The 14,839-nt window shown below is 39.4% G+C and overlaps 1 protein-coding gene across 2 annotated transcripts; it reads left to right on the forward strand.

The window, feature by feature from the left end:
• The first annotated feature begins 192 nt into the window (after positions 1-192).
• On the forward strand, positions 193-7,267 carry LOC106087826 (chorion protein S38). Of its 2 annotated transcripts, none has more exons than XM_013253003.2 (3): positions 193-344; positions 5,356-6,174; positions 6,365-7,267. In XM_013253003.2, exons 2-3 carry the CDS (start codon positions 6,136-6,138, stop codon positions 7,160-7,162), a joined length of 837 nt encoding a protein of 278 aa, XP_013108457.1. In that variant the 5' UTR covers positions 193-344; positions 5,356-6,135; the 3' UTR covers positions 7,163-7,267. The 2 variants fall into 2 exon arrangements, with proteins under 2 accessions (XP_013108457.1, XP_013108456.1); XM_013253002.2 differs by having other exon boundaries at positions 193-325.
• The last annotated feature ends 7,572 nt before the right edge of the window (positions 7,268-14,839 follow it).

A 14,839-nucleotide genomic window follows, 5' to 3' on the forward strand; every position in this document is an offset into this window, starting at 1 on the left:
CAGCATGCTTTAATACGAAAAGAAAAATGTAAATATTTTTTCATATCATGTTTTCATAGAAGGAGAATAGAAACCCTGGTCGCTTTTTGTAACCTTTGGTAAATCGTGGATGTCTACATATTTTCAATAATTTTTTCATTTTTTTTCTTCTTACGTTGTTTATAATTCGTTAATTAGCAGTTTGAAGTCATGATGAAGAGTACTTGTCCTCCCTCAAACGATTAGCTTTTACTAAACAATCCCATGGCCGCCAGTTATACGTACGGGTTGACCCGATGGATTCCTTCAGTGGATACAAAGCGGCTTTGAAGTCAAGGAAATTATGGTAGGACAATCTGTCTCTCGTGAGTATTTTCCAGGAGACTTATTCCTCTGTAGTTGGCACATACTGTCATGTCTCCTTTCTTGTACATGGGCCAGAGTATGCTGAGATCGTGTATGCGTTCTTGTAGCCTGATTGCAAAGACAACTTGTATCATGCTCCTCCCTCCTTAGTTTATCTAGCAACCCTTTGGCTCCTGCTGCTTTGTTGTTTTTCAGTTGGTTTACAGCTAACCTGTGCTCTAACCTCATGCTGACTCAATGAATTAATTGCATTGAAACATGCAAATGCAAATTTTCCCATAAACATTTCATCGAGGAGCAGGGGCAAATTTCGCACATGTCAATGAGTGCTGTCGGACTCAAGTTTAAGTTCAATGCTATGGGACCTCCTTTTTGTAGCCGAGTCCGAATGATGTGGCATAATGAAACTCCTCTTAGGGGAGAAGTTTTTACATTACATAATACCTCAAAAATGACGCCAGCATTAAGAGGGGATGCCCAGCAGAGATCTGCAGCGGTGTATCGCATTTCCTATGCACCACAAAAATTCCGGTCAACGCTGCAATTCAAATTTAATCACTGCAACTGGCTTGTACAAAAACACAAATGATTTTGCGGTGGTTTGGATCTGCATGTGAACGTACCGCTATGAAACAAACGAACGATAACTGCATTAAAACTAACACCGCAAATACTTATACTAATGAGTCTCTTGCATATGCGGTGGTAGGTGATGAGTTATGCCAAAAATAATGCAATACCGCAATTTTTTTAACATTAAAAAGTTTGAAAAGAAACCAAAAAAAAAAATGAAAATTGGTGTTCAGGAAGCAAGCAAAGCAACACAGCAATTATGAACGCCATGAATGAAGACGATGTTAAAATCGGTGATACACGAAGTATGAAGACAAACGTACGAGTATTCATACGATTTCCACTCAAATCAGTGTGCTGAGCATAACACCGCATCAATTGTGATGGCGATAGAAAATTACACCGCACTTCTGAGTATACCGCAAATCGAAAAAACACTACCGCTTGCAGTTCTCTGAAAATACCCTCTGATGTTCTCGCCAAGTTAATGCGCGTTAATTTCGGCCGGGCCGAATCATATATATCCTCCACTATGGATAGCATTTTGCACGTTGTTTGAATTATTTTGTCAAATATATAGGAAAGATCTACAGATACAGATGGACCGTACTTGTCATGACTATTAAAAGTGATAAAAAAAATACCACGTTTAGAATTTCAGCCAAATAATTGCGCACCCTAGAGTTTGAAAAAGTCAAATAGTGCAATCGGTCTATATGGGAGCTTTATCAGGTTATAAACCGATTTGGGCTAAACATGGCACGGCTATACCAACGAAACCATTACAAAACTTTACATGACACATTTCAGCCAAATCGGGTGGTAATCGGAACGGTTGCTGGATATCAACACATACCATTTGAGCAAAATCGTATAAGAATTGCGCCCTCTAGAGGCTTAAGAGGTGAAGATCGGAGATTGGTTTATAACAGATTTTGAATCGGGTTGGACCATTCTTGGGACAATTGTTGAAAGTCGAAACAAAACACCTCATGCGTTTTTCAGCCAGACTGAATAAGAATTGAGCCCTCTAGAGGCTCAAGAAGTCTAGATCCGATATCGGTTTATATGGCAGCTGTATCAATTTAAGAACCCATTTTACCATTCTTGGCACAGTTATTGGACGTCAAAACAAAACACCAAATGCGAAATTTCAGCAAATCGGATAAGAATTGCGCCCTTTAGAGGATCAAGAACTCTAAATCCCAGATCGGTTTGTATGACAGCTATATCAGTTTATGAAACGATTTGGATCGTTCTTGGCACAGTTATTGGAAGTCAGAAAAAAACATCTCATAGAAATTTCAGCCAAACCGGATAATAATTCCGCTCTCTAGAGGCTCAAGAAGCCAAGATCCGAGATAGGTTAATATCACAGATATAACTTGTTATGAAACAATTTGGACCTTTCTTGGCACAGAAATCCGTAGTTAGAACCGAACACATTATACGAAATCTCAACCAAATCGTATAATAATTGCGCCCTCTAGAGGCTCAAGAAGTCAAATTGAGAGATCGGTTTATGTGGCAGCTATATCAGGTAATGAACCGATGTGGACCTTTCACGCGAAATTTCAGTCAAATCGGATAAGAATTACGCCCTCTAGAGGCTCAAGAAGTCCAGATCTGAGATCGGTTTATATGGCAGCTATATCTAAACATGGACCGATATGGCTCATATACAATTCCTAGCAACCTACACTAAAAGGAAGTAAGTATTTTAAGCGCCTAGTTTTACTCCTAGCGAAAGTTACTCCTTCGACAGACAGACAGATGGACGCATCGACTCAGAATGGTAAGAAGATCAAGAATATATATACTTTGGATATATGCGGGTCTTAGATCAATATTTAAATGTGTTACAACTAGAATGACGAAGTTAGTATACCTCCAAAGAGATACTCTAGGGGATGGTTATGGCTCGGGCCTGACAGGACCTGAAAACCCAATTCAATTCAAAAGCTTATTAAGCACTTATTATAAAAATGGAAATAAGTTACATTTTTATTGTTTTTTTTTTATAATTTTTCAGTTGATTCTCAAACACTTCAATACTAACTGCGTAAATACTTTCAGTATTAAATTTTTTGTTCCAATTACATTGGTCATTTGTCATGAAGTGGTTAAGATAGAAAATTTTTATTACGCACCTCTTAAATACATTAAGATGTCATGCACTCTTTGATGGCACTGAAAGAAATTCTTTTTATTAATATGAACAAACTCACATTAAGTAAATAAAAAAAAAAGTAAAAGCGTGTCAGATCGGCTGGGTCGAATTTTATATACCCTCCACCATGGATCGCATTTATCAAGATCTTTGCCCGGTGTCTCTTTATTTGCAAACGATGGTTAAGAATAGCTATGCTATTAGAGCTATATCAGGTAATGGGCCGATTCGGAAAGTCCAAACGGGGGATCGGTATATATGGAGATCAGGTTATAGACGAATACCGACCATACTTGGAACGTATATTGGAGGTCATAGGAGAAGTGATTGTTCAAAATGGATAGTAATTGCTCCTTTAAGAGGCTCAGGAAGTCAAATCGGCCGATCGGTTTATATAGGAGCTATATCATTAGCTCCCATAATTAGCACAGTTGTTGGAAGTCATAACAAAACACCTCATGCAAAATGTCAGCCAAATCAAAAAAAATTGCGTCCTCTAGAGGCTCAAGAAGTCAAGATCCGAGATCGATTCATATGGCTGCTATATCAAAACATTGACCGATTTGTCCCATTTACAACCCAACCATCCTATACTACTAAGAAATATTTGTACAAAATTTCAATTGCCTAGCTTTAATCCGTCGAAAGTTAGCGTGTGTTTGACAGACAGACGGACGGACATGCCAAGATCGATTTAAAATGTCATGACGATCAAGAAAATATATTAGGGCGGGTAGAATTATTTCTCTTTAAACGTCTAACAAAAATGTAAGGAACATAAAATTCTAAGAAACTTCTCTGAAGAAATCATGTATTTAAAAGAAAATCCTAATACGCGCCTCCTCGACTTGAAATTGTATATGCCCGCCTTTGCCAAAAAAAATGGTAGAAATAATACCTAATTCCAAATCGAGAGGCGGGGATTAGAAATAGATTATAGATCCATGTTTCTTCGGAGAATTTTCTTTGAATTCTATGTAGATTACGTTTTAGCTATACGATTATTAACTGTTCTTTCATCGATACAAATCAACCCTCCCTAATATATACTTTATGGGGTCTTAGACGAATATTTAGAGGTACCACATATGACCGGACGAATATTTAGAGGTACCACATATGACCATCGGATTCATACTGTCTGCTCTTAAAAGATCTTCTATTTCAGTCCCAAATTGTTTTAATACGCCTACATCTCCGGATGGAACGTTTTTTGGTGTAGAGTGACATCCCAGATACTTATTGCCCAATAAGAGTATCATACTCTATTTCCAAAGCCCTTACATTTGATATCGATATTGTTCCAATATATCAAAATGTTCGTTTTGGGGTTTTAAGGAAGGACCCTCCAGTTAGCTATGAAACAACTTTTATTTGTTACCGTTCTTGCCCTATCAGGCAATCGGATTAAAATGTTTATATCATATTCGTACTCTACTCTCAAATACCTATCAATTGATACCCATATTGTTCCAATCGGTTAACTTTACCGTTAGGGGGGTTTTGGGATGGGGCGCTCCCCCAGATTGGTTGATCCAAACTATTAAAGAAATTCATATTTTTATCTAACCATAATCTTACAAACGAAATTTCGCTAAGATCGGTGAACCCATCTCCAAGATTTGTAATTAAGGTAAAGGTGAGGGTCTGCTCCCCATAGGGATAAAATGTAGTACCCCATTTCGAGGGAGGTCAAAATCCACACTTTGTGAAAATTGAAATAAATATGTAAAGTTAAATGAAAGTTAGACAAGAGAACACCGTCATGAATAGCAAGCTCGGCTATGACATTGAACACCAGGGTTCAAATCCTGACAAGAACATTAGAAACACATGTCCTTACTAATGCCTGTGACATTTGTATTGGCTCAGCCATTTAAGACTTGTCTTTAAAAGGGAGTCGTTCAGCGCCACCCCCTTCGTACTCAAGTATTAACAGGAAAACCCTTAATGGTTAAATTTAAGTTCATTTTAAATGAATAATACTCAGTTATATGAAATACATTTTCTTGCTGTTCCTTAGGGGTTAGTTCATTAAAAAATATTTAAAATTGGTATTTTGAGACGATATTAAGATCAAATTGCACTTTATTGTTTTTATGAAAAATGCATCTTTTTTATATAAATACCCCCTTCAATGATTTTCACATGCTTCCCGGTAGTTTCTTGCACAAAAGTCATTAAAAATGCCAAAGTCTTGTGGCAAAAACATTGTCAACATACCAAAACAATAATCTGAAGACAATTTGTTCTTGAATTCTTTGCAGCTTTCATGGATTATGTAACTTTTTGGAGGTTCTACATCATGTGCGGTAGTAAAACACAGCAATAGCCCTGAATTTTCACTGGAAAACATTGAAAAAGAAATTAAGCAACTTTATATTTCCGGCAGTGGTAGATATTTCCTTAATTTCTCAAAGAAATTGTACCTCATAGCCAGGGCCTTAACTGGGAAATATGCAAGGCAAAAAAAAAATGATTCTTAAACTACCATCTCAAGCCATTGTCAGCTGAGTGAGCCGCAGACATTTGGAGAATTCAATTCTGAATCAGAATTTAATCAACTCATAATCTGGTGAATGATGGTAATGGTGATGGTGATGGCGAGCAAGAAACAAGAGCAGAATCGAAACATTTAACGATAGATGATAATGGAAGCTAAAAAGAAGAGTCAACAAAAAGACTAAATTCAATTGCTTCGAGATATCAAACACAGAACGGGCGGGCAGTGATGATTGCAAGACGACGGCGACGACGCTGACGGCGATGATGATAGATGCTCGCTTGCATGGATGGTGATGGATAGTGGCAGCAGCAGACGGGGTGGCTATGAGAACTTTGTTGAACCGATTTTGGGGCAAATGTCACGTAGTTGGAAGTGTAACCGTTGTCGAGCGTTTAGGCCGCTGGAGCTGTGCTACGTGAAATCATATTTAAATCGAAGATGCAAGTTAGCTACATGCATCAGTCAACAGAAGTTGCCTTGAGAATCAAGTACAACGAGAAGAGCTTCAGCAACACTTGGTGACTAAAGAAACAGCGCAAAGATGAAATTCTTCGTAGCCACCCTCTCCATTGCATTGATTGTATGTATTGAGACGACAACAGACGACGGTGTCTTCCTCTTGTCATTCTAATTCTTCTATGTTCGCGAGAGCATTGAACAACAAAAGAGAAAAAAGAATTCGTGAGAGAGAGAGACACCCATACTGAGAGAAAGAGAGTGATGTGATGACTAACGCAATTTTCCGTTTTTCTTCTTTTCTCCAATTTTAGGCAATGGCTACTGCCTCCGGCTACAATGCACCCAGCAACTATGGCCAACAAGCTGCCGTTGCTGATACCGGTGCCGCTGCCGCCGCCGGCGGTAACGCTGGTAACTTCCACCACGGTCTTGGCAATGCCGCTGATGCTGGCGCTTCCGGTGCCGCCGCTGCCGCTGATACCGCCAACACTGCCAATGTTGCCGCTTCCACCTATGGCAGCAACAACAACCTTCCTTATGCCCCCCAAAACTCCAGAGGCAACAGCATCAGCTCTTCTATCACTTATCCCAACAACAAGGGTGAAATCCTTATCCACCGTCCCGCTGCCATCATTGTCAAGCGTCCACCCACCAAGGTCGTTGTCAACCATCCCCCACTAGTTGTTAAGCCCGCCCCAGTTGTCATGCACAAGCCCCCAGCAGTCGTTTTGCGCAAGGTCGTCGTCAAGCACCACCCCCGCCCAGTCAAGGTTGAACCTGTCTACGTCAATGTTGTCAAGCCCCCAGCAGAGAAATACTTCGTCAACGAGAAACAACAACAATACACCGCCAACCCCGCTGCCTTCGCTCCCGTCAACTTGGCCCCTGGCTCTTTTGCCCCAGCTGCCGCTGGTAATGGTGCTGCCGCTGCTGCCGGTAACGGTGCTGCTGCTGCCACCGCCGATAATGCCCACCACAACGGTTACCAATTGTTGCCCGGTTCCGGTAACTTGGCTGCTTTGGCTCACCTCCCCGGCTATGGTGCTCATCATGGTGCTAACTATGGTGCCAACTACGGTAGCCCCGCCTATGGTGCTCCATCTTATTAAGAAGCCTTCAAAAATGGCTCTTCACTGACACACACACACTCACACTCAGCTGAAGAGTTGAAAGTTGGAAAAAGTTTGCGAAAAAAACAAACATTCTGTCCTATCTTTTCTACCGAATTTTTGTACTTTTAATAAACTTTTTTTAAAAAATGTTTAAATTATAAAAAAAAACTGCTTGGACTTGTTTTGTGTAATAAGGAAAAATCATCAAAATGATAACAAAAAACGGTTGAAGGAAGTTGAGGAAACGGAAATATGATGTCAAAGTGAAAAGGAAGGAGTGAGAGAACAAAAGAAAATCTAGCCCTAATTCTCCATAGCATCCAACAAATCTTAATCCCAGGTTTAGCATTCGAGACTTTTCGATTAATGAGCTAAAGTTTCGTTTTTTCATTTATATTTGCCTATCCGAACGAAGCTTTCAACGCATCAGTTGTAAGGCAACTTAAGTTAATTAATGCCCATATTCACAGAAATTAATGCAGTTTTAAGGAAGGGTTATTTGAGAGATTTCCTTTATAGAACTGCCAAATAAACCTACCTAAAGACTTCATTAAGTATTGTGAATACCCAGGATTCACTGAATAAGGTTAAGTCAAGCAATCAGCCGACATACATTTTTTTTTAATTTTTGGCAGTACTTGACATTGTGGATGCAAACGAAAATGTTCTTTGGAGTAACAGTCTTTTTTGAGCTTTACCAATGCTGCTTATTTTGCTTTTTTTTGAAACGCTAAATTGACTTTTCCGCTAGTTTTATTATTATCTTAAAACGCCAATCTTATTATCTAAAAAAACGTTTTATAATAAACCGGTAGAGTTTTTTTAAGGTGATAAAACCGACACAAAAGCCGCTGAAACAAAGACATTTTTTGAAGAAAAACAAAGACATTCAACTTCTTGAACGATGTATATCATGTTTATACCCTACACCACTACTGTGGTACAGGGTATTTTAACTTAGTGAATAAGTTTGTAACACCCAAAAGAAAGAGAGATAGACCCATTGATAAGTATACCGATCGACTCAGAATCATTTTATGATTCGATAGCTATGTCCGTCTGTCTGTCGTCTGTCAGTCTGTCTGTCTGTCCGTCTGTCCATGTTTCATCCGATCGTCTTCAAATTTGGGCATGTTTTTCGGCCTAGAGAGCCTATTGAAATTGGAAAAAATCGGTTCAGATTTGGATATAGCTCCCATATATATGTTCGTCCGATTTGCAGTAATACTGCAATAAAATGGTGATTTGTTAACCGATTCTCTCGAAATTTAACAGGAAGGATTTTCTTATGACTCTCAACATTACAGATAAATTTCATGGAATTCAGTTCAGATTTAGATATAGCTCTCATATATATATATCGCCCGATTTTCACACCTAGAGCCACTGCAAGCGCATTTATTAAACAATCTTCCCAAAATTTTAAACAACGATTTCCCCGACGACTTTCACAATGTCTATTAAGTTTGCTCGAAATGGGTTCAGATATAGACATAGCTCTCATATATATATTTTCGTCCGATTTGCAGTAATATTGAAATCAAATGGCCATTTGTTAATCGATTCTCTCGAAATATGGCAGGAAGGATTTTCTTTTGCTTCTCGACATTATAGATGAATTTCATAGAAATCGGTTCAGATTTAGATATACCTCTCATATATATGTCTATCGCCCGATTTTCATTTCTAGAGCCACTGGAAGCAAATTTATTGACCAATCTTCCCAAAATTTTGAACAACGCTTTTCTTGACGAGTACCACATTATCAAATTTTGGGTAATTTGCAATAATGTTGTCCTTTATGGACCGTACTTATTACAGTTTGAACATATTTGCTCGAAATGTGATACGGATTGTTTAATAACCCATCTGAAAACATCCGGCGAGGTCCATCAAAACTGGTTCAGAATTAAACACAGCTCCCACTTTGTACCCATAGGGTAGGTGTAGGGATTATAAAGTCGGCACCGCCCGACTTTTGCCTTTCCTTACTGGTTTAAAAATATCTAAACTACTGACACCGATGAAAAGCTATCACAGAAAATAAGTAAAAGCGTGCTAAGTTTGGCCGGGCCGAATCTTGAGAACCAACCACCATGGATTCTGTAAAATATGGGAGCTATATCTGGTTATAGAACGATTTGGACCGTACTTGGCATAGTTGTTATAAGTCGTAACAGAACACCGCATGCAAAATTTCAGCCAAATCGGATAAAAATCGCGGTTGGTAAGGGCTCACAAAGTCAAATCGAGAGATCGGTTTATATGGAAGCTATATCAGGTTATAGACCAATTCGGACCGTACTTGGCACAGTTGATGGAAGTCATAACAAAACACCACATGCTAAGTTTCAGCCAACTCGAACCAAAATTTAGGCTTCCAGGTGCTCAAGAAGTCAAATCGGGAGATCGGTTTATATGGGAGCTATATGCAATTCTTAACCGAAATGGCCCATTTACAATCCCCAACGACCTACATCAATATTAAGAATCTGTGCACAATTTCAAGCGGCTAGCTTTACATGTTCGACCGCTATCGTGATTTCGACAGACGGATGGGCGGACAGAACTAGATCGACTGAGGATGTCGAGACGATCCGAGGTGTTGCAAATGGAATGACTAGATTAGTATACCCACATCTTATGGTGGTGGGTATAAAAAGCTAAAATATGTTCTTAAACTAATAATCGTTTATAGTACGGTCCAAATCGGTCTAAAACCTGATATAGCTCCATATAAATCGATCTCCCGATTTGACTTCCATAGTCCTTACAAGCCGCAATTTTTGTCCGATTTGGCTGAAATTTTTCATGCGGTGTTCTGTTACGACTTCCAACAACTGTGCCAAATACCGTCCAAATGAGCTTCGTCGTAAAATGAAAGAAGCGCGCGATGAACTTTCTCAACAGAGCACGCATTTTGATAATAAAATTCAATAATTTGCAAACGATTCGTGGTTAAATTATAGACCAAACTGAAGATGTTTGTCAGTGAAACAAAACACGAAACGTGAGTGAGCAGTTTAAACCAGTGTTGCCAAAAAGATAATATCTAAAAAAATCACCCTTTTTATGGGAGCTATATCAGGTTTTGATAGATTCGGACCATTCTCGATACAGTGTTGGAGTTTGTAGCAAAATTCTTTGTACCAAATTTCAGCCGAATAATAATTGTGCCCTCTAGCGGCTCAAGAAGTAAAATCGATTAAATATATTGTATAAACAAAATCATCGACCTTTGTGTCATAATAATATCATGTCTTTGGATCAAATTTCTGCCGAATCGGAAAAGAATTGCGCCCTCTGGTGGCTCAAGAAATTATATTGAGAGATCGGTTTGTATGGGAGCTAGATCTGGTTATAAAACGATTTAGACCATTCTTGGTATGAACGTTTGAAGTCATAATAGAAGTCAAGATGTGAAATTTCAGCCAAATCGGGTTAGAAGTGCGCCCTCTAGAGGTTAAAGAAATTAAATCGGGAAATGGCTTTACATGGGAGCTATATCAAGTTATTGGCCGATTCGGGCCATACTTGATACATATGTTGAAGGTCAAACCAAATTTCAGCCGAATCGGTAAATAATTGCGCCCTCTAGCGAATCAAGAAATAAAATCGAGAGATCGGTTTATATGGGAACAAGATCTGGTTATGTTAGAGGTCATTGCCCTCTAGAGGCCCAAGAAGCAATATCGGGAGATCGTTTTTTATGGAAGCTACATCTGGTTATAGATCAATTTGCACCATTCTTCTTGTAGGTGCTGGAGGTCATTGCAAAAATTGCATATATCAGTAAAATCGGTTTAGAATAGTGACCTCTAGAGACTCAAGAAGTACAATCGGAAGATCGTTTTATATGGTAGCTAGATCTGGTTATGAGCTATATTGGATAAGAATTACGCGCTCTAGAGAATCAAGAAGTAATATAGGAAAATAGGTTTTTATGGGAGCTATATCTGGTTATAAACCGATTTACACCATTCTTCGAGTGGGTGTTGGAAGTCATTGCAAGTCTTTGAATATCTGTAAAATCGGTTATAAATGCGCCCTCTAGATACTCAAGAAGTAAAATCGGAAGATCGGTTTATATGGGAGCTATAACAGGTTATGAACGGATTGGGACCATTCTTAGTGTTGATGTAGGAGGTTATAATGGAAGCCATCGTGCCAAATTTTATTAAAATCGGATAAGAGTTGGGCCTCCTCAAGGCTCAAAACATAAAAGCGGGAGATTGATTTATATGGGAGCTGTATCTGGTTATGGAGCGATTTGATGAAAATAGCACCCTCGGAATATCGGATTCTATGGGGAGTCTTTACTAAATTTCAGCCAAATCGAATTAGAATTGCACAACGTTCAAAATTTTACCCAAATCAAACAAAATTTGCGCGTTCTAGGGGCTTAAGACGTCAAATCGAAAGATCGATTTATATGGGAGCTATATCAGCTTACCGCATTTGGCACATTTGCTGGAAATAGTACTTAAACACTATATGCATAATTTCAGCCTTATCAGAAAAACTTTCGGTTTCAGGGACTCAAAACTTAAAACCGAGAGCAAGATTCCTATATGAATCTATATGAATGAGCTATACCAGGTTATACACATATTGAGACCGTTGTTGTTATAGTGTTGTAGCCAAATGTCTATATGTGCATCCACGTCTAGCTCCCATAGGTGAGTAAGCCCGTTCGAGTCCAATGGACCGATCGCCGCGGGAAAATTATGGCTATTGATTACTCGCCTTGTCATATCGAGCATCATAGGCACTCAGTATTTATGCTAGAGCCGGTGCCACCCGGCCTCTCAATGAGACTCTCCGCTCGATACCGCTGATTGTCCACGACTGCAATTGCAGCTACTCCGTATGGAGCATTCCACTTCCGCAACCTATGGACGCGCCTGGTAGCTCGCAGCTAAGCTTCTCGTAATAACAATTAACACCACACAGATCGGAGCTACTCTGAGGTACTCATAGTTATCCCGTGCCGCACTTGTTACGAGTGTTGGAAGTCGTCACTGAAAAAAAAGTTGACCCAAAATTAAGATTTTTCCTTACTCGTAGGATTTTAGCAAACGAGCCAATTTTCTATCTACTAACGGACATGATCATTCGTTTCAAATTCGTTGCAAAGCCCCGCCGGTTCTACCTAAATAAACCTTATTCCAAATTTGGATTTGTGATTCATACTCTACAATGAAAGTCCCATATTGTCCCAATCGGTCTGCATGTCCGTTAGAGTGGTTTTGTGGCGGACCCAAGATACGTGTCCCCAAATTCGGATATAAAATTCGTATGTTACTCCCAAAGTCCTTTCATTTAAGTCCTACACTTTCCCGGTTGTTCTGCAGTTGTTGAGGGATATTTGGTTGACCTTAGAAACTTAGTCTCTAAAATTCGTGCTATGCTCTCAAATACCTTTCATTCAAGTTCTCCATACTGTCCCTGTCGAACTACACATCAGTTTTAGTTTTTTTTTTATTTGAGTTGGTCGGTTCCCTAAACACTTGGTGTCTAAATTTAATATTAGTTTGGACCTCCACTTCCTAAGATCCTCTATTTGACTCTCACATTGTCTCGATGCTTTGATATTGTTTAGCGGCACTCATGCTTGCTCCCAAATTTGAAGCCAAAGCCAAGAATTTGGACCTAATTTTATATATAAACCAGTAAGGAAAGGCAAAAGTCGGGCGGAGCCGACTATATTTTCTAAATCTGAACCCGACTTTTTTCGAACAGATCGTTTGAAAATTGGTATTACTACGGCCATGTAAGTGCAAAGCAGGCGATACATATATATGGGAGCTATATCTGAATCTGATCCGATTTATATGAAGTCTTGCAGATGGGTTAAGATCAATAACAGAACAATCCTTGCCAAACTTTGTGCAGATCGGTTGAAAATTGTAGTTTCCCATATTGTCAAGATCAAGATCCAATATGCCTATTTGAGGGTGTTTCTGGGATCCATGCGGCTCCCTTGGTACATGGACCCAATTTTTAATATCAACAAGTAAAAGCGTGCTAAGTTCGGCCGGGCCGAATCTTATATACCCTCCACCATGGATCGCATTTGTCGAGTTCTTTTCCCGGCATCTCTTCTTAGGCAAAAAAGGATATAGGAAAAGAGGTGCTCTGCTATTAAAATGATATCAAGATATGATCCGGTTCGGACCACAATTAAATTATATGTTGGAGACCTGTGTAAAATTTCAGCCAATTCGTATAAGAATTGGGCCCATAGCGGCTCACGAAGTAAAATAGATAGAACGATTTATATGGGATCTGTATCGGGCTATAGACCGATTCAGACCATAATAAACACGTTTGTTGATGGTCATGAGAGGATCCGTCGTACAAAATTTCAGGCAAATCGGATAATAATTGCGACCTCTAGGGGTCAAGAAGTCAAGATCCTAGATCGGTTTTTATGGCAGCTATATCAGGTTATGAACCGATTTGAACCTTATTTGACACGTTTGTTGAAAGTAAAAATAAAATACGTCATGCAAAATTTCAGCCAAATCGGATAGGAATTGCGCCCTCTAAAAGCTCAAGAAGTCAAATCCCCAGATCTGTTTATATGACAGCTATATCAGGTTATGGACCGATTTCAACCATACTTGGCACAGTTGTTGGGTATCATAACAAAACACGTCGTGCGAAATTCCATTCCATTCGGATAAGAATTGCGCCCTCTAGAGGCTCAAGAAATCAAGACCCAAGATCGGTTTATATGACAGCTATATCAGGTTATGGGCCGATTTAAACCAAACTTGGCACAGTTGTTGGGTATCATAACAAAATACGTCGTGCGAAATTCCATTCCATTCGGATAAGAATTGCGCACTCTAGAGGCTCAAGAAGTCATGACCCAAGATCGGTTTATATGGCAGCTATATCAGGTTATGGGCCGATTTGAACCATACTTCGCACAGTTGTTGGATATCATAACAAAACACGTCGTGCAAAATTTCATTCCAATCGGATAAGAATTGCGCACTCTAGAGGCTCAAGAAGTCAAGACCCAAGATCGGTTTATATGGCAGCTATATCAAAACATGGACCGATATGGCCCATTTACAATACCAACCGACCCACACTAATAAGAAGTATTTGTGCAAAATTTCAAGTGGCTAGCTTTACTCCTTCGGAAGTTAGCGTGCTTTCGACAGACAGACGGACGGACATGGCTAGATCGACATAAAATATCACGACGATCAAGAATATGTATACTTTATGGGGTCTCAGACGAATATTTCGAGTAGTTACAAACAGAATGACGAAATTAGTATACCCCCCATCTTATGGTGGAGGGTATAAAAATGTACTCTACTCCAGAATATTTTTCAGTTGAATCCCATATTGTCCCAATCGGTGCACTTAAAATTTCGGGTGTTGCTTTCGGCGTAAGTGGGAGGGTCCGCCCTCATTCCGATATAAACAAGATATATAGCCTATTGTTCCATCCAAACCACCCTACACAATCTGTGAGGATTTCAAGGAAATCGGTTCAGCCGTTTTTGAGTCTATACAGAATTAAGCAATTTACAAACCCACAAACAAACATAGGTTAGATTACGTTGAACATAAAGCGTGCTAAGTTCAGCCGAGCCGAATCTTATATCCCTCCACCATGGACCGCATTTGACGAGTTATTTTCCCGGTGTC

Source organism: Stomoxys calcitrans, chromosome 4, assembly GCF_963082655.1.
Source record: "Stomoxys calcitrans chromosome 4, idStoCalc2.1, whole genome shotgun sequence".
NCBI classification, from domain to species: Eukaryota; Metazoa; Arthropoda; class Insecta; order Diptera; family Muscidae; genus Stomoxys; species Stomoxys calcitrans.